This window comes from Chenopodium album, chromosome 13, assembly GCF_948465745.1.
Source record: "Chenopodium album chromosome 13, dcCheAlbu1.1, whole genome shotgun sequence".
Taxonomy (NCBI): Eukaryota; Viridiplantae; Streptophyta; class Magnoliopsida; order Caryophyllales; family Amaranthaceae; genus Chenopodium; species Chenopodium album.
In genome coordinates this window covers 10,826,823-10,851,959 of record NC_137846.1, presented here as the reverse complement: position 1 = coordinate 10,851,959, position 25,137 = coordinate 10,826,823, and the positions used below count along the sequence as shown (strand labels likewise).

Sequence of the window (25,137 nt, the reverse complement as noted above, 5' to 3'; positions counted from 1 at the left end):
AAGTCCTAACACATGTTCAATACACATCAGTGACTGCCTTCCTACTTTACTCTATTCTACGTACCAAAATACACATAACCAATACATTTAAAAGCATATCCAAAAAACAAAAACTTAAAAGGTTAACTGGTTATGTGTGGCAGTCAGTCATCTTGTGTAGTTGTTGAACCATGCATGTATGATCTGCTTCTCCTTTTCAAAAAATTACTATGTATGACTCCATGATTCTTGTTAATCTGCATCCACTTCCATGTCTTGAGTCCCTTCCATATGATGCCCTGTTGTATCAACAAAAAGAGTATTCAAATAGTTAACAGTTTCTCTGATGAGGTCCCTGTCAACTTGTAGTATGTCTTCTAGTGTGCCTTCCCTGTCTTGCCTTGCTTTTGCCATGTGTAGGGGGTTGAAGTTGTTTCCCCCCCTCTTTTCCAAGATTTTGACCATGCATGACTGTAGAGTGATCCATGAATACCTGTTTAGTGTTGGATCAAAAACCTGAAAAGCCTCAGCCACTTTTTCCAAAAGTTCATCCAAATTTTGTGGGAATGATTGATATTGTATTGACTGTATCACCCTGAACAGCCCTAGGTCCAGCACATTAAGGTCAGGGGATTGGGCAGGTTGAAATACAAATTGGATGTTAAATCCATTAGCTTGAGTTGCTGCCAGAAATTCTTCATCCCTAGGAATCTGATGTGGCCTTGCATTATCCCATTGAATGATTATGTTCTTTGACAGTTGTGGTGGCCATTGATCATGAATTGTTGGAATGATGTGTTGTAGTATCATGTCCCTAATAGCTTCTCTGTTTACACTTTGTATGGCCTTGGTTTCCATGGTTCCAGCATCTCTGTTTTTGCTTTTTTTCTTAGCCATTTCATACTTCACAAAAGGAAATAACCCATATTTCCCAGAGTGAAGCATTGTCCCTTCCTCATCATATAGTGGCTTCCCTATCATTCCCATAAACATGGCCTTTAGTTTGAACCTCTTTGATTGTTGTGCTCTGTATGGTGTTTCCTCATTTGGTGTGAGGTAGAAAGTCCTTGTCTCTGGGTTCAAATAGAACCACTTCTCATCAATGTGAATATGATGCTGAAAATCCATGAAACTTGGGTTCCCTTCACTTGGAATAGGGTTGACATGATTTATCACCCATTTCAACCTTGCCACTTTGTGATTATCACTAAGGGCTGGGTGGTTTGTTGCTGAAACTGCCCTTAGTCTGCCTTTTTTTTTCAATCTATGAATGACAACATGTGCCACCTTCAATGCAGCTGCAAAACTTCTGTTAGTTGTTCTCTTGTATAGTGGGACAGACATTAGCCACTCATCTGAGTATTCCTTTGGTTTAGGGCCTGTTTTGCCTAATTTCTTGCTCCTCACATCAACCACATGCCCCAGCTGCATCTGTTTTTTGATTTCCTTGAACCATCTGCTTGTAGTAGATTTATGAACATGGTGCTTGATTGCTAATGAGGTTATTAAACCTCTTGGAAGTGAGTCCCCTTCCATGTGAAGCAGAATATCATCTACAATCTGTCTTTTTTCCTCAATGTTGAGCTCTCTGCGTTCCCTTCCATGTTGTTGTTGATGATTGTCTTCTTCTGATTCTGAGTCAGAGTCCCCAGCATCACTGCCTTCATTATTTTGTTGCTGATTTGCCTGATTTCCTTCTGACCCTGACTGTGTGCTGTTGGTATCACTTGACTCATCTGTGAATTGCTCCATCAGTATTTGATTGATGTCATAAAAATCATCAAAGATTTCTTCCACGAGTCCCCTATTTTTTTTGCAGATCTGGTGGTAGGCGATGAAGTGGAGGTGCCTGGTTTTTTTTGGAAGCTTTCAGTGGAGCCTAATTTCTGTACAAAGAACAGCTGCTGCAACTAACTCAGCTTAGGAATTAGGATTAATTAATGTTGATGATGGTTTTTGTAATTTTGAAAACTTTGATCTTGGTGGATGTAATCTCTAATGACTCAACAACGTTTTCCCTCCCCCCCCCCCCTATTCCCAAACTGTTCTAATGAATGAATAGGGGGGAATGAATCTGAAATGTGCCTTTTATATGGGGCTTTTGTTTGAAAAATAGGGACAATTTGAAATTTATGAATTTCGAATGTGTTGTTTAAATTTTGGTGAAAATGTTGGAGGAAAAAATTTTGCCTCCAACATTATCAGCCAAAAAAAAAAAGGGAGGGAATAAAATCCCACCCAAAATTTCCCTCACATGTTCCCACTACTTTTTTTGGGACCACTTACTTTCCCTCCACTTTCTCTCTCTTTAATTACATACCCCTCCCTTTAATTAATCATCCTCCAATCTTTTGCCTAGGAGTCCGCAATCCCCAAGTTTGTTGCGAGTAACTTGAAACGGAGGGAGTATTATTTTTTAAGGTGAAGTGAACATGGCCTAATTGTAGACACTTGATTGTGTCTCCCCAAAAACCAAACACAGTGATGAATACCTTTCACGTCATTGATTATCGAACGAGGTGAAATGTGAAAGATTCTCGTGAATTCCTCTGTTTATAATAAAAATACTTCTTTTAGTTTTCGAAAATCTTTCTTTTCGTACCCTATTTATGAAAAACGTCCAATCCATTTTAGTATAGTCCATAATTAGGGTCCGATAATTGTGTAGTTGGATGGAGCTTGAAAAGACCTTTCCGACGATATATTATATATAAGCCCAATTCCAAGTTATAATCAGGAAGTTATAGTCAAAATACTAAACTGAGTCTAAACGAGTTTTATGGGCGACCCAATGTTCATGTGGAGGGTCCATTAATCTTACTTATTATATTTCTAAACCAATTAGGATTAATTAGAAGCTTCTATAAGTTTCTAAAAGATCTTAATTATCCTTTTTTGAAAAGATAAGATTAAAGAATTTGAAATTGAATAAAACTCCTCCTTTTGAGAGTCCTTGTTCTGTGCGAAATGGAATATGTTAAGATATTATTTTCGTGCCTTATAATTTTTATCCAAATTTTATATGATTGGATAGATCTTGAAATTATCCTTCCAATGATATATTATAATATTAATTCCGAGCTATAACGAAAAAGATATGAAAGAAATACGAAACTCTATCCAAAACTGACACCCTTCCACTATTTCGGCCATATCTTTTATTCTACAAAAGATTTTAATCTGATTCTAATTGGGTTGGAAAGTAGACTTCAATATCTTTCCAACTACATATTATATGCCTTATTTGGAAAACTGGATCAAAAGTTATGATAAAAACAAAATCCGCAAAAAACTTTTTGTATCGCGACACGATAATTCTATCGCGCCGCGATGCTTTTTATCTTGCCGCATCAAAAGGAATTTCATTTCAATTCGAATTCTAACTCTTTTCTAATTGTATACGGTCGTTTTTCTCTATAAATAGGGTCAATTTCCTCTGTTTTAATCACTAACAATCATCTTTCTATTCTCTTCTCTTTCAAAGCTAGAAGCTTGTTCTTTCTCTCTCTTTCTTAGCTTTCCCTTTTCAAATACAATACCGTATTCACGAGTCAAAGACGCACCTAACCAAGCTCATAGTTGCCTTTGCCCTAGACGTGAAAGGTTGATAATTTCTGAGGGTTTGGTCCCAAATCCCTATTTCAATTATGTAAATTAATCATTTGATTTAATATTTTCATTGAAGTTTGTGTATTGTTTTGAAGAAAGAGGTACGAGGCAACAAAGTAAGTTGTTTTATTGCTCTATTTCTTTAGAAAGCATGTTTATAATATTTTAATTCCTAGTATCATGTTAGGATGTTATTTATTGCTTTCTAGTATCATGATTAGGTTGCTTCCTATTTCTTCTATCGTGTTAGTATCATGTTAGGGCTAAAGATTTAATATTTATTGTTTAGTGACATGCTAGAATTTGTTATTAATCATGTTAGTATCATGCTTAGGATCTTGCTATTATTATGCTTTGATGAGATTGTGATTATAATGATGATTTGTTGTGTCAATATAATATTATGTTGCTTGATATTATTGTTATTGCTGATCACGCCCTCTGTTGCAAGATTAAAGGGAATTTGTACTTGAAATCACGCTTAATAAGATATTTAATAATTTTATTTAGGCTAATATGATTTTAATTCAAGTGATCGCCAATAATAGATTTATTTGTGCATTAATAATCAACCAACATAGATTAAACAAATTTAGGATTAATATATTGATTGTATGTTAGTCAGAAAGCGCACATGAATATGAGAAGAATAAAGTAGAGGCCTATTTTTAGGGCAGGTTTAGGTTGGATTTGTACCTTCATCCCCGAATATCCAGTCATGGTTCAGGACCACTATGGAGTTAGCGATCTCATGGATTGTGAAGGGGTGTAACCTTCACCCTGTGAACGTTTTACAAGTTTCTAAAACTTGTTGGCAACTCTTTTGCTCTAGCTTCTTTCCCTTTGAACGCCACCATGCTTAAGTGTATGATCACAGTGGGGCTCAAGTGTGGGATGCTTGAACTATTCCCTACACTAATAGAATTTGTTAAAAACGTCATAATAAATTTGTTAATATTATTTTTTAAGGTGAAGTGAACATGGCCTAATAGAATTTGTTAAAAACGTCAAAATGAATTTGTTTTTAACTGTGGTAAAAAAATTATTTAAGGTAGTTAGACTCAAAATCGGGTTTTTTTTTAATCGATTAATATATTTTTAAAAATCTTAATCTTAATGAAGATTATGCTTCATTGTTTTGGCAAAGAAAAAATGAAGAAGAATAAGAAGAGCATGTATCACTTTTTTTTTTAATCCAAGTTTTGGGAGGGTATAAAAAAAATGTATTTATTATTATTATTATTATTATTTGTTAAAAAAAATATATAAAAAATGATTAGGAAAAAAAAAAGTATCACTCTATATGATTACTCCACAATAGCGGGTAATAATCAATTCCAAATTCTCTAAAATCAGAGGGAAGCTTTAACCAACCGAGTTATCCCCATTCTTAGTTATTTGTATTGACTAGATTAAGTCCCGTTTCAAGCACGGGTTTAACAAAATATTATAATGAATTGTAATATTAATTCAAAATCTACCAAAAAGTAGTCCTCATATTTTTAAAATGAAATTGAAAAGATTTGAATCTTAATTTATACTTGGAATTGAGCCTCGAATCCAAATTATACCAAAGGTAAAACACCAAAAAACAAAGTAAAAGATGTAGAAAAATATTTTTATATAATAAAAATATGATAAATATTTGAATTTTTTTTAGGAAGTGAATCACAATTATATAAAGAAATAACTATTTATTTTTTAGGAAGTGAAATAAAAAAAATAAAAAAATAAAAAGAGTTTTGGAGGGAAAAAAACAGCACCAAGAAGTGACACGTGTCATTTTTTTGTGTCTGTTTTAGTATTATGTTATTGATTGATTGATGATTATTGTACATTAGTCTTTTTATTACAAGTAAATCCATCTCTATACATTGGACTTTTTTTTTTTTTTTTTTTTTTTACTATAATGTATGTATTAGCTTTGACCATAATTATCTATTAACATAATAAAAACATATTTTATCAAAAAATATATTTTTTTAAAACATATATAAAATATATTGTACTTGTTTAATAGGTATTAATATAAAGTTTCATAATATAATTATTAAAATTATTTTCGTTAATATCAATAATAATAAAATAATACTAAAATAGACACACATGTGTCAAATCCTATATAAAATTTTCCCTCCAATGCCTTTTTTCCTTTTTCTTTTTCTTTATTTTAGCTATGTTTAGGAAATTTTTTAATATTTGACTAGAATCTAATTATTTTCTATTGTTACCCATGATTCAAGATTTGAATTTATTAATTTTTTATTTTTTTTCCAAATTTCAATAAATTTGGTTAATAGTATATTGGTATTCTTTTTTTTTTTTTCTCCCCAATCGTTTTCTTAGATAACGTTTTTTTTTTGTGCACACAAGGGGCTAATTCCCAACGTTTTCCTAGCTAACTTTCAATGCAATTGTAATCATTTTTAATCAATCTTATGTGTAGTTCTTTTGTACAATCTTAACTAGAATATACATAGTGTATCATTTCAATAATCAAAAGAAAAAAAAAAAAATACATCATTTTAAAAAAAATATATATCAAAATCACATGCCAATATTCTTATACCATAAAATAAAAACTCATGCACAAACCAATAAAATTTGACCGTGCTTTTTGGACCATAGTGAGCTTTTCGAGTTGAGTTGGGATATCAACGATATTCAAACTTTTTTTTTTTTTTACATGAGTTGGATTGGGCTACCGAGACATGCTGTTTATGATCACTTTTAATGGACATACATACATCTTATAATAAAATAAATGTTACAGATTTTTTTACATGGACTACGTAATTTAGAACGATACTAGAATTCCAAAGCCCTTTAATTAATTTCTTTTATATTTTTGACAATGCCTCTTTATTTAATAACTTTTCTATCATTGTTATAGGTTGTGCCAATTTGTGATTACATAAAGTCGATCATGAGCTACATTGCCTATATGACTAATTATATTATTTATTTTTTTGACACAAAGCACCCAAGGTGAAAATTTTATTAAAGGTTATCCAAATCAGCCTGAATAACCAAACCAACAGCAGGAGGGCTATCCTCCATCCATATTCTCAACTCACTGTAGTCTAGAGAAGACTTATCAATGGAGTGAGCAGCAGCATTACAGCTTCTAGGACAAAAGGCAAAAGTGCAAAAATCAAAACTACTAGACAAACTAATAACATCTAAGCAATAAAATAGGCAGAATTATATTTGATTTAGGTATTCCTTACAAAAAATGTGGTTGAACTACAAATTTAAAGTCTTTTTAATTCCTTAAAGTTTAGCACAACCGTGCATTTCACAGTAGCTAGGGGTGAGTACAAACAGGGTACCTTGTTAAATTTCCTGGAACCAGAACCCGTTGAACAGGTTCCTGAAAAATGGGAACCAAAACCGGAACCTGCATGTTCCAATTTCAATTCAGGGTATCCTGTCTTTTACTATATTTTGTACAAAGTTTAAAAATTGAAGGGTCATAAATTTACCATTCTTACAATTTGCAAATACAACAACCCAAAAATAGTTTTTTACCAAATTAATACATATAATTATAGCAATTATTTTTATTTACATTTAGTAAAATTTGGGCTTAAATTGATACATGATTTGGGCTTAAGTAATACTTTTATTAGGTTAGAGGGTACCTTATAGGTTCCGGTTCCAAAAAATCGAAAACCTAAATCGAAACCTATTGTAACATGTTCTTTAATTTTTCTACTAGGAATCGAAACCTCTTGTACAGGTTCCGGTTTCGAAACATGTGGTTCATAACAGGTTTTGATTCCGATTCAAGGTACCCCTAGGTAGCTAAGTTAGGCCCTGTTCTTTAGAGCTGCTATGCTGTGCTAAGTCCTGTTTTGTTGTGTTGAAATCAGCTTTGCTCTGCTTAAAAATACAATTAATATTGAATTATTTTAATAATAATTAATATTTAACACTAATAATAAATATTTAATATTTAATAATAATAATAATAGAAATAATAATGATGATAATAATTATTATTTTTAATAATAATAATAATAATAAAATCTGCTTTGCTAAAATCTGCTCTACTGACTCCTGTTTTGCTCTGCCCAGAAGCTCAAAAGTACATGGCCTTAGTTAGTTTATTTATATAAAAATTAGGGCAAATTAGTACATTAACATATGTGCAAAATTAAATGTGTCAGTTATTTTGGGAAATAGAATTTAAACTGTATTATTAAATTGAATCTCTAAAAGGAAAATTTTATGATTATAAAATCTTATCTAATCATATTAACTGCTTAAAATGTACATTGACAATTTGACATACATGCAAACCGATTAAGGGAAGAAATTATTTTCAAAAATGAAAGGATTGTATTTTGAGGAAAATAAAAATAGAAAATAGAGAAACCTTGAATTCGAATGACAGATGGATCAATCATGAATGAGGACAGCCTTGTGGAAAAATGGGCATATATGCCAACACATATCCACATGTGAAATGATATTCAACATATAATTCTCTATTTTTATTTTTGCAAAGTCTAGAAATCGTGCATGTAAAACAATTGATCATAAAATCAAACAAACGATATTCTTGGATTATTTAATCACCTCTTTCCTCTGCAATCACTATCAATTCTTCCCCAGATTTCTATCTCAATTTTAAGGTTTGTGAACATCTTCTCCCTTTGACTTAAAATTCATTGCTCTCCACTGCTATTTTTCGTTTCTTCAACTGGGTATTTTGAATTATTCTCTGTTAATTTGGTTACAGCCCTTTTATTGGATTTTAATTGTTTACAATTCTGTGTTTTTCTGGATTTTTTAATTTATGATTTTGCCTATTTCTGTTTGGTCTTGATTGCTTGAATTCTGAAGAAATTTAATTTTTTTTTAGTGTTTTGGCTTTTTGCTTATTTGATTGATGGATAAATTAGGGACTCTTTTTTTTTTTTTTTTTTTTTTTTTTTTTGGTTTGGTGTTTTGAGGGTTTTTGATTTTGCTTGGGTATAATTGCTATGATTAAATTTGTTCTGGAAAAATTGTTTAGCTATTTTAATGGAGTATTCAACACAGAATTGAATCCACATGGTAATTATCAGTGGTTTTGTTTGAGAAGGGGGTTTGCAAGCACATCTAGACATGTAGCACTAGAACTAGATAGAAGCGAATAGAAGGAGAGGATAGATTCTTGAGTCCGGCAGCTGACCCAATTCATTTTGGAATGAGGTTATGGCATTATCTGGGAATACCATGAGAGATAGATTCAGCTGGTCTAAATCCATTTAAGGAATGAGGTTTTGGGGGCGGTTTTGGTGTTTTTCTGGAGTATCACGAGAGATTGATTCTTGATTCAGGCAGCCGACCCAAAATTCCGTTTTGGAATGAGGCTTAGGCATCATCCGGGAATGCCATGAGAGATATCCATGCTATACTAGAACTATATTATCCGTAATATGAATTTCATTCTTAAGTGTGAATAAGTTTACTACTAATAATTTGATTAAAAGTGATGTTCTTTGATATATGAAGTTTCAGTCAGCTATTCGTTTATTGGTTTTTTTCATTTTGTCTATGGTTAAGTGCAATACCTGTTTGACTACCAACTTACCAAGGTGTATGGTTGAAGTTCATTGATTGTGTTGATTGCAGTATTTAATCCAAAATGGTTGAGGAAAAGGCCTTCATTGCTAAAGATGTTACTGAAGTAAGCAGCCTGACCCTTTTGTACCCACATGGTAATATATCATAATTTATTAGATCTCATCGTTTAATGTGTTAAATTTGGGACTTGTGTAGTTGATTGGAAAAACGCCATTGGTGTATCTCAACACTGTGGTCGATGGCTGTGTTGCCCGTGTTGCTGTGAAGTTGGAAGGAATGGAACCTTGCTCTAGTGTCAAAGACAGGTTATTTTTGTCTTTTTGAGTGTGTATCGTTATTTTATTTTGCTGGGGTGAGTGAGATCTTGGCATGGGTATCATTTGCTATACGTGTTTGACAATACACATCTTCAAATTATTGTGCTCTTGCAGGATTGGGTTCAGTATGGTCACTGATGCTGAGAAAAGCGGGCTAATTACACCCGGAGAGGTTAGTATTCAATAACATCTCTGAATATAGAATTTCTATGTTAAGGTAGTGACAGGCAGGGGCAATAATGGCTATCTGGATGAAATTCTACATGATGAATATGTTGATTAAATAACCCCTTTTGGAGATTACTAGGGATAATTTAGGTGGATAAGCTTAACATGGCAAGGTCTAAGCTCTGTTCATACTGTTGTTAAATTCTTCTGATGTGCTGAATTGCTGATGGATGTGTTCTGTTTTCTCTATGGTTTAGAGTGTCCTAATTGAGCCCACCAGTGGAAATACTGGCATTGGATTAGCCTTCATTGCAGCAGCTAAAGGTTACAAGCTCATTATTACGATGCCAGCATCAATGAGTCTTGAGAGGAGGACTATTCTCAGGGCCTTTGGTGCTGAGCTTGTCCTTACTGATCCAGCAAAAGGTATGAAAGGGGCTGTACAAAAGGCTGAGGAGATCCGTGACAAGACTCCTAATTCATATATTCTACAGCAGTTTGAAAACCCTGCCAATCCAAAGGTAATGCTCGTTCGTTCGCTTTTGTGTATTTCTTTATTGGATTTATAACTTATAGGAACATTGCTCTGACACTTCTATTCTTTGTGTAGATTCATTATGAAACAACTGGACCTGAAATTTGGAAAGGCACAGGTGGAAAAATTGATATATTCGTCTCTGGAATAGGGACTGGAGGCACAATTACAGGTGCAGGAAAATACCTAAAGGAACAAAATCCAGATGTTAAGGTCAGTTCTGACATAGATGTGTGACAAATTTCTGAAAGTGTGCTTTATGAAGTTCTATGCTGATGTTTGTGAATATTTATCTCCTTTTTCTACTTCCTCTTTCATACCCTTATCATATGTTTTTTGTCTTCATTCTTCAGCTGATTGGTTTGGAACCAGTGGAAAGTGCTGTATTGTCTGGAGGAAAACCTGGTAAATAACAAAGCTATGACCATTGAATCTCTTGTTGATCCCCTATTATTGCTGGGGAGAGGCCTAAAAAATATTATTTTAAAATTTATAATCATTTAGTTGTCAGTAAACATGGATAATTGTGCTGCCAGTATTTACTGTTTTCAGAGGAAAGCCATGCTAAAAGGTGCTAGGCTTATCATTGAAGTAACTTCCCAGTTCATTCTACCTGTGTTCATCCTATGTAATGCTATGCTAGCCTGTACCTTGTAATACTTTGTTATGGACTGATTTTCTAACTTAGTATTTCTGTTTTAACAAGGCAAATGAATAAAGATGAAAGCTTGATGTTTAATTGATGATGGCTAAAGGTTACAGATAATAGTTTAATAGCTTGAGGCTATTACCCTCTTGATAACTTTAGGTTATCACTCTATCTTAGTAAATTCAGGTTGCCGGTCTCTCTCATTTCCTCAATACAAATCTCATGCCTTTCTATTGCTATGCTACTGCCCTTTTATAGTCAAGCAACACTACAATAACCTGTTACTGATAATGTTTGTCCTCTACTGCCCAATAGTATCAGAATTCAGTCCTTTGTTGCCACACTCCCTACTCCCTAGTACTCCCTTATTAATTTTGTCTCCTAGTGTTGCTCCTGTCCATTACATACTTGGCAAGGGAGGGATTCATCTTCTGTTGTTTAGATATGACCCGGGGTAAATAAAAGGAATGGAATTGGAGAGATCTATTTTCCTTGCCGTTATAATATTAAATCCTTTCAATTATGGAAATATTTGGAAGGAAACTACAAGCTCGCATCTTCCCTCCCCTCCCTTTCCACAATAGCTATCCAAATATAGTGCTGACCAGTTGAATTCTGTTTTGGCCTTTAGTACCCACATTGAAACTCTTTAGTGCCAAAAAAATCACAATTCACTTCCATGAAGTGCATAGCTTACTTGTAAGTGTTGTAGAGAAAACCTTGATTGGTTTCTATCCCCAATCGTAACTCGTAAGGATATTATGTACTCAACTTTCTCTGATTATAACAGCTGGTTCTTTGTCAACACATTATTCTGGAGTTTTGAAAAGTAAAAGAATCGTAGACAAAGTTTATTAGGCAATATTAGAGAATTAACCTGGTAAAATTGCATGTTTGACTGTTTGTGTGTACATATACAGGTCCTCACAAGATTCAAGGACTTGGAGCTGGATTCATACCTGGTGTTCTGGATGTGAATCTTATCGATGAAGTGGTCCAGGTGAGCTTTCTACTCTACATGATGGATTTCTTCTTCTAATTATGTTAAATGCTAGTATGTATATTTCTCTGTAGCTCCACTTATGTCTTGTTCAGCTTAGTGGATTGTTCTTTTCTTTTTTTTTTTTCTTTTTTCTTTTGTTACTTAATTAGGTAGGTGTTGTCCATTAGAATACAAGTTTTTCTCCGTTAATAGTCACTATTTACATATAATGATACTCTCTCTAGCTGTAACTTCTTGGTATTACATACTTAACGTATGTGCTTTGATAAATATAAATAAATGGAGAACTCACTGCCTTCCATTTATCTTTTTCTTTTCTTCGTCTTTTGTGGCTGGTGGACTAAATATACAGATATCCAGTGAAGAATCTATTGAAATGGCCAAATTGCTTGCCCTCAAGGAAGGTTTGCTGGTAAGTTCTTGAAATTTTAGTGTATTCTACTTGCTTTCTCCACCTGCATCTTTCTTCTAATTTTCTTTGTACATAATCTTTGCTATGATAGTAATATGTTGTTTGGGGAAAATCACCTTTCAGGTTGGGATTTCATCTGGCGCTGCTGCTGCTGCCGCCATTAAAATAGCTAAGAGGCCTGAAAATGCTGGAAAACTCATAGTTGTAAGCCCACTGCTCTTTTTCTCCTATACTAAGTTTCATTTTACTTTCATTAGTCTTTCATGGTCTAATTAAAGACTACTAAAATGGAAATATTACATAGTGAACATGAAGGGATGGCGGCTTCTTTTAACTAATTACATCCTCTTTTTTTATCAGGCAATCTTTCCCAGCTTTGGCGAACGATATTTATCCTCCGTGTTGTTTGAAACAGTGAGGAAGGAGGCAGAGAGCATGCCTATTGAGTCCTAAGCTTTGAGGTTACCTTTCATGGTCTCGGATACTTCACAGCCAATGCTCCTTGAGGGTTATCCCATTTGTCTTAATTTTTTCTTTCTGTATTCGTAGACTAGCATATCATGGTCTTTGTGTATTGGAATAATGACAGTTATGTTCCTGATCTTTGGTCATACTGCACTAGCAACCATGGTTCGCAATGTACGAAAATACTGTTTCACGTCCTATTATGAAACTGCAGTTATTGTACATTTTGTTGACTCCCTTATAATTTCCCATATATTTCTATTGGATAATCAATTTATATCACAAAAACTTAATATGCTAATAGTATTGATGTATAACAGTCGCTTGTCCTTTAATAAGAGGTTGAAAATTGGACATAACATCCAAATTTTGTTCTCCCTTAGGTTGGATACTAGCATGATTGTATAATAATATAATTGATTGTTATAAAAAAAAATTAGGAATAAAAGGTTGAAAATTGGACATAACATCCAATTTTTTTCCTAGCTGTACAATAACTTCGCATTCATTATAGCAAATAAAATTTCAGATTAAGAATTAGATAGGGGCTGCGCGAACGCAAGCCCCCCTATCACAAATTATGACGTACACTCTCCCTCTTGGGGAGATGTTAGGCAGGCGCCCCTCCAAAGTGCAATGGAAGTCACCTCCCTAGGCCATAGACCTTTTTGATCGCCCATTGACCCCGTCCAGGTAAGTATGTTTAAAGGTAGACATATGCCGTTTATTTATACTCTTCTTAAGCAATCTGGTTCCACGCTCTTTCGATGTGGGAGAACTCCAAAATACTCAATATTAACATTATGTGCAGTTTGGATATTTAATACTGTGCAAGTTTTTATATTTTGATTATGATGAAACAGATTGAATCCTTTTGTCAGGGAATAATTTTCTTTTTTTATCAAGTTAAATATAATTTTCTTTTTTATATTTTGAATTGTACTTTGGATCAACTGGATTTTTATCAAAGTACACATCGATGATCTTGTCCATATAGTCAATAATACGCTACATGATGAGGTAATCTAAAAGATCTCTCTGGATGGGACTATGGGAGTAACTTGTAATTTGTATATACTCACGCATTTATATACTTTGATCTTATATAGTATTCCATCCTTTTCTGAAATTTCATCTCTTAGACATGATTGGCATTTTAAGGGAATCTTCTAAATTTATCTAATATACAACAAAAAAAATTATTGGTGAGCAAATTTAGAACATTAAACTCCTATACTTTTTTTTTTTTTCCCCAAACATGTAATTATAAAAATTAATGATTTAGTATGTGTTTTAACAAACGTGGAAAAAAAGAAATGAGAAGAAGGAATGGAGAAAGTAGTGTTTTGAAAATTCTCCATTTGGATTTACTCGTAGTAAAAGCTCAATTTTACAACTTATGGTACGTGTGTTTTCTAAATAAGTCATATTTCCTTCTTTTTTTTTTTTAATCATAACGATTAAAAAATTTAAGCCATTCACTCTTTTGTAATTTATACGTTAGGGAAAAAAAAAAGTCATGAGATCGTGTTAGATTCGTCTCGAACTAATACTTAATATAAACTTTTTATAATTTTTATTACAATACTACTTAAGATATTAATTAAGTTATAAAATATACATTAACAAAGTTAAAACCAAAGCTAGTTACATATTCAAAGATTTTATTTACAAAAGCAAAACTAGTTACAAATATGTTTCTAAAAGAATTTTTTTACAAAAGTAAAACTAGTTACACAGTACTCTTTCCATGTACATTTACAATCCGAAATTGAAGTTAACTATCACAGTATAAAAAAAAATTCACTACTAGCTGAATGATGTTATACTACAACTGGACAGGGGCCGCGCGAACGCAGGCCCCCGCTACCACAAATTATGACGTACGCTCTCCCACTTGGGGAGACGTTAGGCAGGCACCCCTCCGGTATGTGCAATGGAGGCCACCAACCTAGGCCATGGGCCTTCTTGATCGCCCATAGACCCCGTCCAGGTAAGTGAGTTGAACGTTGTCTATCCATCTATTTTTATACTAACTCTTTCTCGCTTTCTTTTCTATCTGACCGATGTGGGATACAAAATTGTCATTCAACTCAAAGTTGTCCTATATCTGCTATCATTTTTCAGTGGATATATTATTTATTCTAACTTCTAAACCTTCAAAGAGACCTTAGTACCTCAAATCTATTGCAATATACTCTCCTTTTATAAAGTGATTATTAATCAATACGTGTACTACTTATTTCGATATATATGGTTGAGACTTTTGTGTTAGTACTCCATACAAACTTTAAAAAAAAAAAAAAAAAAAAAAAAAAAAAAAAAAAAACAAATCATTAGACATGAGAAATGACTTACCTAGCTTCATTTGTTAAGTCACCCTCCATAGATTGTAATTAAGGTGTACAAAATCACTAATGTTATGTGTCAGTACTACGACGATTTTTTTGAGGAAAAAAAAAAAAGTTTATAACCTTGATAAACATGTTGTGTTTATAAAAGGGTGTTTTTATAAACTCGCATGGCAAGGAAGGTTTAGTAGGTAAACTTGGTTTCATTGCTTGGTTTTTAAGGTTTTAATCTGAAATATTAGGACTTTGTTCTATTTTTGCTCAATATATTCAATATTTGAGTAATTGATTTCTTGTTGTTTTGCTCTGCATCTTAATTGTGATAAACATGTTGTGTTTATAAAAGGGTATTTTTGTAAACTCGCATGGCAAGAAAGGTTTAGTAGGTAAACTTGGTTTCATTGCTTGGTTTTTAAGGTTTTAATCTGAAATATTAGGACTTTGTTCTATTTTTGCTCAATATATTTAATATTTGAGTAATTGATTTCTTGCTCTTTTGCTCTGCATCTTAATTATAATCAAAACGATTTACAATGGACTAAATGATACGTTGTTTTAGGGTATAAGTATTCAGTAGGAATATAGGAAGAGTTTAGCTCTCTCAATCAATTTTAATCACAAATACTCGCTTTCTAACCGAAGGAAAACTAATGAAGGTAATGATAATAATTGCATTTAGTTAGGATTAGAATAAATAGATCGGTTTAATATCAAGCATGTGGACTAACTTAACTACTCTATGATTGTCCTCAAAGTCATAACTGTCCTCGAAATAACTCTCACTAGATTGAAGAGTACGGGGATAAATTTGGGAGATACAGAGTATGTTGACGTGGGTAAAAGTGATAAAATTACAATAATTGCGTTATTATTTTTTGTAATTATGTGGATGAAATCGAAGTGGTATATATTTGGCGAGAAGGAATAAAATGTGAATAAAAATATTTAGTTTTAACGGATTTGTCAGTTACAACCACACCTCGTGACAGAACACTGTGTGTTTTTATTTGGTGAATCAACCTAATAATCTCTAATAAGAGCTAAATCAAGACACGTGCATTTTGAACATGGTTTCAATAGTTTACTTTATCATCAATAACATATATATGACCTCATCTATACTATTATTAAAACCCAAGAGATTAACATGTCGATGTCATGTGGCATACTTTATCATCATAACATTTATACATAACATTTATTAATGTTATGATGGAAACACGTTAGTATTTGGATTAGATTTGAACCATTATATCCCTTGAAATTCCACTTTTCATCACCACTATTACGCAATTGATGTCACTTTATTGCTTAATTGACATTCATATATGAATTGTAACTTTTTATTAAGCATTATATGTAATTCACACTTAATTGTAAAACAAACACTATTGCAACTCTCTGTCTATCCCCAACTAATTTTACCATTTTTATTTTATTATTTAAGCTTAAGGTATTGATTTCAAAATATTATTTAAACTCAAGGTAATTTTTTCATTTTATATTTAAACATAACCCGAAACTAGGCCCCAAACTAATTTCCTTATCATTTGACATATTTTAACTTTGACACCAATCACATAACTTAATGATATTTTAAGACATATATAAGCATGTACTTCCTTCTTTTTAAATACGTTTATCATAATAAGATTTGAATGGAATGAATTAGGCAAGGGCCGCGACGAGCGCAGGCCCTCTCTATCACAAATTACGACGTACAGTCTCCCATCAAGGGAGATGTTAGGCAGGTGCACCTCCCCAATGATGTGCAATGGAAGTCACCAGCCTAGGCCATGGGCCTTCTTGATCACCTATTAGCCCCGTCCAGGTATGTAAGTTTTTCCGTCCTTTTTTCCTTTTATTTTATACACTCCTTCTTTTCCTTCCCCTCTTTTCACTTTCCCATGTGGGACTTTCTATTGCTTTGCATTCCTTAAGCCTATTCTACCGTAATGTTATCACGTTCTTCCCCACTAAAACTATAATTATTTGGTGATTAGTACGCTTAACAATCTATTTAAGCAGTTGGTCACCTGATTGAGGTTATTAATGTTAGTTGTTGTGAGGTTTGGTGAATGTGGGTAGCAACAAGAAAGAAGGACTATATATAGAAGGAAATTGGTGAGCAATCAATAGGTTGGTTTGGATCAACCTTTCTAAGACATGGAAGATTAGTTTACGAAAACTTGGGTCGTGTTTTGTACAACTTTTATTGATTTAGGCCCCGTTCACTTTACCTTATTTTTGCTGAACTGAAATTATTTTTAGTGAAACAAAATTATATTTGTTGAACTTAAATTATTTTTACTGAACTTAAATTATTTTTGCTGAATTGAAATTATTTTTACTGATTTTCTATTATAATTCTTCTTTAAGATAACTGAATTGAACTTATTTTTACTGAACTGAAATTATTTTTTATTGAACTGAACTGAACTTATTTTTACTTAATATTATTTTTTTAAGGTGAAGTGAACAAGACCTTATTTAGACAAAATAATTACCACTCAGCACACGCAAAATATTTTTATTATTGATAAATTTATTTGAGAGCAGTGCTTATATGATTTAATTTTGATGTTTAGTACATATATATACTCCATAGTAGATTTAAAAGCAGTGCTTACATGGATCATATTTTAAACTTTAGCGTTAATATATCAAAATTAGTCGTATTCATATTGAAATACAATGCTTTTTAAAATATCTATCTATATCTATCTATATCTATATTATTATTAAAACTCATGGCAATACATGTTATGTTGCCATGTGTCAATGGCAATACATATGTATGCTGCCATGTGTCACCTTCTCTTAACTAATGACATGACGCCAAGTCACATGTATAGTTATATCTATTTATCTATACTATTCATAAACCAAAGCAATCAATTACAATTTTAATCAATGTTGTTAATTAACAAGAACTTTAAGATGAGAGAAAACATTTTAGCCTTTAAAATATATAAACACACCTCCACATGATTCAGGGCCTTTTCAATTCCCATTTTAAATGTTCATAACTATTAATTAAAAAAAAAAATCATTTAAATTTTGGTAATACTCCATACCTAATATGAAATTATTATTAATATGGCTAAAAAATCACAATCACTAATTGTAACATATTTGCAAACCATTTTTAATGTATCATAATTATATCTTTAATCTCATATTGTATTACATTAGATGACCCGGGGCATAGCCCAGGCCAATAACTAATATATTATTATTAAAACTCAAATGCAAGGAGTGTCGTATCGCCACGTGTCACTTTCTTTTTCATATTTAGCCACATCATCGATCAAATTGCCACATAAGCAATTACATGTACATGTTAAATATGTGTACAATAAATTGTATGATAAATTAATTAATTGTATTATAGTATTGATTGTATAATAATCAATTAAATCAGTTGTTACAAAAAAATAATTAAATTAATTTTCATCACCCAAAATAAGTTTTGTAACCGATTGTATTTATTTTGAGCTCAATTAGAACGATGAATAATTAAAATGTTTTTAAATTGCTTTGACCCACTTAATTTGTAACCGGTATGTACTTAATGTGATTTATTTATTGAAAGGTTTCCTATCATAGTTTAAATATTTTTCACTTGCGAAAAAGTATTATACCAACATTAAAAAAAAAAAATTTAAGTAATATCCACAATCATCCATACCAAAAAAAAAACCCCAAAAAAAAAAAAAGGGAGAAAAAACAAACCCGAGACATCGTCTGGGTAACTAACTAGTTTAGTTCCTTAAAAAGGTTTTAATACATGACAGACATACCTGAATGTCAGCATATAATACATCAAAATTAGTCGTATTCATACTACACAATAAATTTAAAAACAGTGCATTTAGTACCTTAAAAATGTTTCACTACATGATGACTTGTACTGACTTATGCTTATCGCTAACCGTATCAGTATATCACATGGATATAAATTAAAAAACCTTAATAGAACCAAACAGTAGATAATGCTTACTCCAAAAATAGTGTTTTATATTCGATCCTTAAAAAACTGTGTTTTATTGGAGACTACCGACCTCTTTTGACCTCTAACATTCAAGAATTCAAGATCAAATAAATACATATTGATTATTGAATTGAAACTCTCTTATAATCTCAAAATTTCACAAATCACCTTCCTAATTCTACTGCAAAACGGGTACAGTTTTCTTATCCTTTAACTTTTTTGGTTCTTATGATTTTTTTTTTTATTAATTATTTTTGGGTAAATTAGCTGTGATTTAGAGGATTAATAATTGTGTTTGGTAAGAGAGAAGAACGAAGACAGTGAAAATTATCTTTGAATCATGTTAATGTCCATAAAAATTTCTTGTACTGTACTGCTTATTTGTTATGGTTAAAGGTCTAGAAAAAATAGTAATAATTGTCGCATTGTCCTAACCCCTAATAATTAAAGTTACGAGTCTTATGACTCAATGACTAAAAGATGTTTTCTTGTTCTCAGTTCTCTAAATGATAGAATAGTATATTAATGACAAGGAGTTTAATTACTCTGATGCAAGTGAACTTGGCTAGTATAAATTCTCAAATTTTGTACTATGAGTGGCATTTTAGTAAAAGTCATATGATAAGGAGTTCAATTATTTCTGTAAGTTCTGATGCAAATGGTATAATTTTCTCAAAATTTGTAACTTGAAGTGGCATTTTAATGATAAATGATAAGTAGTTTAATTATTTCTGTAAGGTGGGTTGCAAATAAAATTGCTAGTATAAGTTTAATTTCTTGAAAACTATGAATGACATATCTGAGTATACTGTAATCGGCTAAAGTAGTTTAGAGGCAGAATCCAATCTTTAGTAGTAGTAGTAGTACATGATGTTTGTTCTGTTAGATATGTTAAGGTATATTGTAAATCTGTTTACAATTTTAGATTTTTGCAGTTGTGTTTGAACATATGGAAGGGGAGTGCAGCATTGCGAAAGATGTGACTGAAGTAAGTCTTTCTGATTATTGTTGTTCGATTATGTCATTGTACATTTGACGGATACTCATGTCTTAATTATTTCAATGAGCTAGCCATTTTTGTGCCTGATTTATAGATTGAAATTACAGGGCAGTTGTGTAACTTATGAGTGTTTCTGATGCATCTACTTTCTTAACTTGCAGTTGGTGGGAAACACACCTATGGTTTATCTTAATCATGTTGTAGATGGTTGCGTTGCACGCATTGCAGCTAAGCTTGAAATGATGGAACCGTACTCCAGTGTAAAAGACAGGTGATTCACCCCTACAAAGCCAGCTGCAAACTCACCTATTTTTCGTCCAAACAATATAAAAAACAAACATTTAATTTAGCTTTACTCAATTTTAGGATTGCAGTTACTATGATTGAGGATGCTGAAGAAAAAGGCTTGATTTCTCCGGAGAAGGTGTGTCTTCATTTTTTTTTTCTCCACTACTTTTCTGAGTGTACTCAGTCTAGGATTTAGTTCAAATGACAAAATGTTGTTGCTAAGTAGAGACTTTTTTTTCTGGATGTCTAAAGACCGTTCTCATAGAAATGACAAGTGGTAATACTGGCATTGGATTGGCGTTTGTTGCTGCTGCTAAGGGCTATAAGCTAATCATTGTTATGCCTTCGTATGTGAGTCTTGAGAGAAGAATAATTCTTCGAGCTTTGGGAGTGGAGTTGCATATCATGGGTCCAACAAAGAGCTTTCCTGACTTTATGGTCAAAGCCAAAGAATTATTGGACAAAACACCAGGTGGTTATTACATTAATCAATTTGAAAACCCTGGGAATCCAAAGGTATGCTGATCTTTGTTCTAAGAAAACAGTGCACATACTGCACACTCCATAGTTCAAATGGTTTTTTAATTGCTTTTTGGTTTTTCCCCATGTGGATTTTGTGCTTGCAGACTCATTATGAAACCACTGGGCCAGAGATCTGGAGAGCCACGGAAGGGAAAATTGACGCCTTTGTCTCTGGCATTGGTACTGGTGGTACCGTTGCTGGGACAGGAAAATTTCTTAAAGAGCAAAATTCTGCTATAAAGGTTTGGTTTTTCATTCTAGTCCATCGTCTAGTCAACCCCACCTTTTTTTTTCCCTGCTTTAATTTTCGTGGATGGCCTGTGGGGATCAGAAAAGGGATGGGTTTCTACTCTTGCTAGTTAGACAGCTGAGTATGGTTTTAACCATTGCATTCCCTGAGAGCTACTGTTGGACCCAAGCCGTAGGATAGACTTCTGTTGACAAAATAACCACAAAGGGAAATATAAAAAGCGAAATTATTAAGAGCTGAATCTCCAAAATGCATTCAATCCTAACACCGGCTTGACATTGGATCTTCATGAAATTGTTCTCATTCATTTTTGCACCTTGTTTTTATCTCAAGAGTTAAGAATGCTGCTACTAAAGTGCAATTCTATATTAATCTTCATACAAAAATTTCCACCTTGCCTTCTTGTAAGCCTCTTCAATGTTGCAGGTTTCTTCTTCTTACTTACATTGATTTGAGTAAAAAACTTGCTCCAATTCACATTAGAAAAAAAATAAATAAAAAACCTGATATGGAAAGAAAAGATAAGCAATGTTTTCCTGTTAACCTGACAAAAAGTATGTTTGTTAGGTTGCAGAATATGGGAATTAACATACATGTCCTTGTTAGTTAGTCTTCTGCAGTAGTGCCTGGAAAGTGGAACATTCCTTTGTAGCTGTAAATTAGGGTTGATTGTGCAGAAATTGTGCTTATGGAATGTGGGATTCCCCAATCCCGATTTCTGATTTTGGAGGCAATTTATTTCAAATACGCAAAATTCATTCTTTATCCTCTACTTTATATTTTCAGAAAGAAATGGTGAAATTGAGCTAGTACTTTCATCTCTTTAACTTTGGTGGTTCACATTCACTCTCAGGTCTATGGTGTAGAGCCAACTGAAAGTGCAGTCTTAAATGGAGAAAAGCCTGGTGAGTCTGTAATATGTGCACAGTACTGTGTACTTCACATGCTTAGATTTTGGTCGTTCTTAAGTGTTTGTGTTAAGCATCTACGATCTACCTGATGAAAGTGTAGTATCTGCTGGCTAAGATTTGTAAATCAACCTCCTGTCAACTCTACTGCATTGCTATAACTTCCTGAGCTATTACTTAAACACAAGCCTCATTTGAAGTTGTTGACAATATTTTGATTTTGGGTTTGTATTTTTTAATTAATTTCGAGGAGCTGTGAATCATCTTGTGAAATTTACTATTTTATTAAGTAGAACTGATGCTTCTCATGCAACAGGCAAGCACAGAATCCAAGGAATTGGAGCTGGTGTCATCCCTCCATTATTGGACTTCGACATAATTGAGGAAGTTTTAAAGGTAAGGCTCAGAAGCTTGCTCTCCATTATCAGTCTGAATTGAATTCTTGAAACAATTTGCCTTTACAAACTCAGATCAAATGTTTAGAATGCCTACGGCTATTTTGTGGGAGACGCTAAACAGAAAGTGTCTGGATTGAATTCAGCCGTAGCTTTGTTTTATTATCATTCTCATTTTGAAGAACAAAAAAGAAATTCATTGCCTTGTAATAGAGAAATTCTCCCTTAATTCGGTTATTCTTAAGATTGTGAGATGAGGTACTCCATAACATACATATTTTTAACACCTTTCTTTTGATGACATGAAGTAACTTTTAGAAACAGTTAGTGTTCTTGCTCTTGCTCTTAAAGAAACGCGGTGCATAGTTTGCATTCTTTGAGCACTCACAACAAAAGGCAGCTTGATTGCTTGCTTTTGGTCTCAATGGTGCTTAATTGGTGATACTATTGACAACTAGATCCAAAGACACTAGTTTAGGTAATCGTAAAAAGATTTGGTTGAATGAACGCCCGTGAAAAGATACTTATTATTCTGCAATGGGAGTTATTGAGACTACCAGACTTTATGCAGTGCAAGTACAACATACAGCTCTGCCTCGGCAGAAACTGGAGTGTTAGGCCAGGATCTATGTCTAATAATGTCTATATTCTGTCGCTGTCATCAATTAGATCCAACTCAAATTCCAGTTTTGATGCTTAGTTTTGGCGCTAGACAGCCCATATTGAGACGAGTAGATATCTTGCGTAACATCTTAATTTGATGTAATAGGTGACAAGTGATGAAGCCATTGAAACTGCAAAGCTTCTTGCATTGAAAGAAGGTTTGCTGGTAAAATCACTTCAATTAATATTCTTTCTATTATATCCATCTCAGTGATGACTGTGATGAGTGTTCTTTCATGCATCATATGTGAACTTGGTAAACTTGCAGGTTGGGATATCGTCAGGAGCTGCTGTAGCTGCTGCTATTAAATTAGCCAAACAGGCTGAATACGCTGGAAAATTGATTGTTGTAAGTAGAAAACATTCTAGTTGGCCTAACTCTATAACTGTTCTTGATTTTTTTTTTTTTTCATTTGGGGAAACCAACTCATTGTGTTTGCATGCCATTTGAAAGAGGATAGGATATACGGAGAAAAGAATTATCAATACACTATTAAGAAATGTCAACCCCATTAATCGCAGATACTCTTCTGAAAGCTTTGCTTTTTGGAGAATACTCTTCCATCCTCATTTAGGTGGTAATAGTTCAATATTATGGCTTTAAGTCCAAGGTACCTCCGAAAATACGAGGTTGGGGCTGTCATTCCTCATATGCTACCTTTGAAAACACAGCCTCCTGTATTGTTTATCAGCGTTTGTTCTGGTTTCTATCCAAAACAGCATTCTACATCCGGAAATTATAGTTTCTATCCAAAACAGCATTTTACATCAGGAAATTATAGTTTCTATCCAAAACAGCATTCTACATCAGGAAATTATATTCATACTCCTATATGCTTTGCAGGTGCTTATTCCTAGCTTTGGAGAGCGTTATTTATCTACCGAATTGTTTGAGTCGGAGAGGCATGAAGTGGAAGCTATGACTTATGAAGAGGTCGATTTGCCAATGTCACTGTTATAAATGACCGTCTAAAATAAGATTTGATCAATTGTAATGCTTTCGTAACTCATTGATATATCTTATTATAATTCTTGTTTGTTATGGTGTCATAGGCTGGTGATATATATGGATTGAAGTATCTCCATGAAACAACCTTGGTATGGTTAGATTTCGAAAAATATTAATTTTAATTGTCGCATTGTCCAAATCCCTCGTAGTTAAAGGTTATGACATGAATGATGAATTGATGATGATAAGTTATGGACCTTGGTTGCTGATTTATAACAATATTGTTCCCATCATTCAACTTTCGAGTAAGGGCTATAATGGAAAGTTCAATTATAAACCGTATCTATTTCAAGATAGGTGACAATTTATTTGGACATCTTAAATTAGTTTAAGTGATGGACGGAAGGGAGTATCTTAGTTCACACTCCTTGCCCTATGGAAACTGCTGTAGTTGCCTAATCCAGTTTACTTGTTCTTGACGATTTTTCGTAAGTCTATTATGGAGCTGTTGGAGTGAGTTGATATGCATTCCTTATACATTACAATTTCGTTTTAACCAAATCGGGAGCTGTTGATATGAACGATTTTTTGGTTTTAGCATTTCAATAGTGCCATCTTATTGGCTATTGAACAAAGGATCGTTCGCTGTTCATTTAATGATAGCCTTGGCAAGGATTTCAACTATTTCTGTAAGGTCTGATGCAAATGATCTTGCTGGTATACTATGAGTGACGTTTCTGTATATGAAGTACATTGTAATTGGATGGAGTAATGTAGAGGCGGAATCCAATCTTATCTGTAGTCGACTAATAAATGATGTTACTTTTAACTAGTAATACCCAAGCCATGGGTACAACTTAAAAACCGAAGAAATTGGGGGATATAGCTTATAAAAACCCAAAAATATAATACGAAGTACTATATTTCATTAACTATTATAAGAACACTATTTTTTTATATTTAATGGAAAAAAAAAGGTGAGACATATACTTATGTGTCAATTGATTTTAGTGAAGTTTAATAATATAAGTGTTTAAATTTTTTTTAAAATTTATTATATTATTAGTGCATGCATGAGATCTATATTAGTATTGATAAATTGA

At 32.9% G+C, this 25,137-nt stretch overlaps 3 protein-coding genes and 3 non-coding genes across 8 annotated transcripts; 2 read left to right on the top strand and 4 right to left on the bottom strand.

Annotated features, from left to right (window-relative positions):
- Positions 1-231: 231 nt before the first annotated feature.
- Positions 232-1,731, bottom strand: LOC145575203 (uncharacterized). The gene has a single exon (XM_081633103.1). The coding sequence runs from the start codon at positions 1,729-1,731 to the stop codon at positions 232-234; it is 1,500 nt and encodes a 499-aa protein (XP_081489229.1).
- Positions 1,732-8,077: 6,346 nt separating this feature from the next.
- LOC145574575 (cysteine synthase-like) lies at positions 8,078-12,938 on the top strand. Of its 2 annotated transcripts, none has more exons than XM_081632399.1 (11): positions 8,078-8,228; positions 9,214-9,268; positions 9,361-9,470; positions 9,597-9,654; positions 9,908-10,171; positions 10,261-10,398; positions 10,539-10,590; positions 11,755-11,834; positions 12,190-12,249; positions 12,373-12,453; positions 12,610-12,938. In XM_081632399.1, exons 2-11 carry the CDS (start codon positions 9,227-9,229, stop codon positions 12,700-12,702), a joined length of 978 nt encoding a protein of 325 aa, XP_081488525.1. In that variant the 5' UTR covers positions 8,078-8,228; positions 9,214-9,226; the 3' UTR covers positions 12,703-12,938. The 2 variants fall into 2 exon arrangements, with proteins under 2 accessions (XP_081488525.1, XP_081488526.1); XM_081632400.1 differs by lacking the exon at positions 8,078-8,228 and adding an exon at positions 8,237-8,300.
- A 317-nt stretch (positions 12,939-13,255) lies between these two features.
- On the bottom strand, positions 13,256-13,415 carry LOC145577229 (U1 spliceosomal RNA). The gene has a single exon (XR_014098694.1). It is a non-coding gene; the product is annotated as a U1 spliceosomal RNA (small nuclear RNA).
- Positions 13,416-14,552: 1,137 nt separating this feature from the next.
- On the bottom strand, positions 14,553-14,715 carry LOC145577113 (U1 spliceosomal RNA). Its single transcript, XR_014098602.1, has one exon. It is a non-coding gene; the product is annotated as a U1 spliceosomal RNA (small nuclear RNA).
- Positions 14,716-16,738: 2,023 nt separating this feature from the next.
- LOC145577315 (U1 spliceosomal RNA) lies at positions 16,739-16,904 on the bottom strand. Its single transcript, XR_014098760.1, has one exon. It is a non-coding gene; the product is annotated as a U1 spliceosomal RNA (small nuclear RNA).
- A 2,156-nt stretch (positions 16,905-19,060) lies between these two features.
- Positions 19,061-24,122, top strand: LOC145574574 (cysteine synthase-like). Of its 2 annotated transcripts, XM_081632397.1 has the most exons (11): positions 19,064-19,251; positions 19,995-20,047; positions 20,221-20,330; positions 20,426-20,483; positions 20,600-20,863; positions 20,974-21,111; positions 21,973-22,024; positions 22,344-22,423; positions 23,192-23,251; positions 23,354-23,434; positions 23,930-24,122. In XM_081632397.1, exons 2-11 carry the CDS (start codon positions 20,009-20,011, stop codon positions 24,044-24,046), a joined length of 999 nt encoding a protein of 332 aa, XP_081488523.1. In that variant the 5' UTR covers positions 19,064-19,251; positions 19,995-20,008; the 3' UTR covers positions 24,047-24,122. The 2 variants fall into 2 exon arrangements, with proteins under 2 accessions (XP_081488524.1, XP_081488523.1); XM_081632398.1 differs by lacking the exon at positions 23,192-23,251 and having other exon boundaries at positions 19,061-19,251.
- The last annotated feature ends 1,015 nt before the right edge of the window (positions 24,123-25,137 follow it).

What these genes read in the sequence shown, in the direction of transcription:
- LOC145574575 (XM_081632399.1), top strand. Translation starts at nt 9,227, where the DNA reads ATGGTTGAGGAAAAGGCCTTCATTGCTAAAGATGTTACTGAA. An exon ending in AAAACCCTGCCAATCCAAAG is followed by an intron (nt 10,172 to 10,260) that starts GTAATGCTCGTT and finishes TTCTTTGTGTAG; the next exon opens with ATTCATTATGAAACAACTGG. An exon ending in CCCTCAAGGAAGGTTTGCTG is followed by an intron (nt 12,250 to 12,372) that starts GTAAGTTCTTGA and finishes ATCACCTTTCAG; the next exon opens with GTTGGGATTTCATCTGGCGC.
- LOC145574574 (XM_081632397.1), top strand. Translation starts at nt 20,009, where the DNA reads ATGGAAGGGGAGTGCAGCATTGCGAAAGATGTGACTGAA. An exon ending in TTGCGAAAGATGTGACTGAA is followed by an intron (nt 20,048 to 20,220) that starts GTAAGTCTTTCT and finishes CTTAACTTGCAG; the next exon opens with TTGGTGGGAAACACACCTAT. An exon ending in CTTAAATGGAGAAAAGCCTG is followed by an intron (nt 22,025 to 22,343) that starts GTGAGTCTGTAA and finishes CTCATGCAACAG; the next exon opens with GCAAGCACAGAATCCAAGGA.
- LOC145575203 (XM_081633103.1), bottom strand. Translation starts at nt 1,731, where the DNA reads ATGGAGCAATTCACAGATGAGTCAAGTGATACCAACAGCACACAGTCA.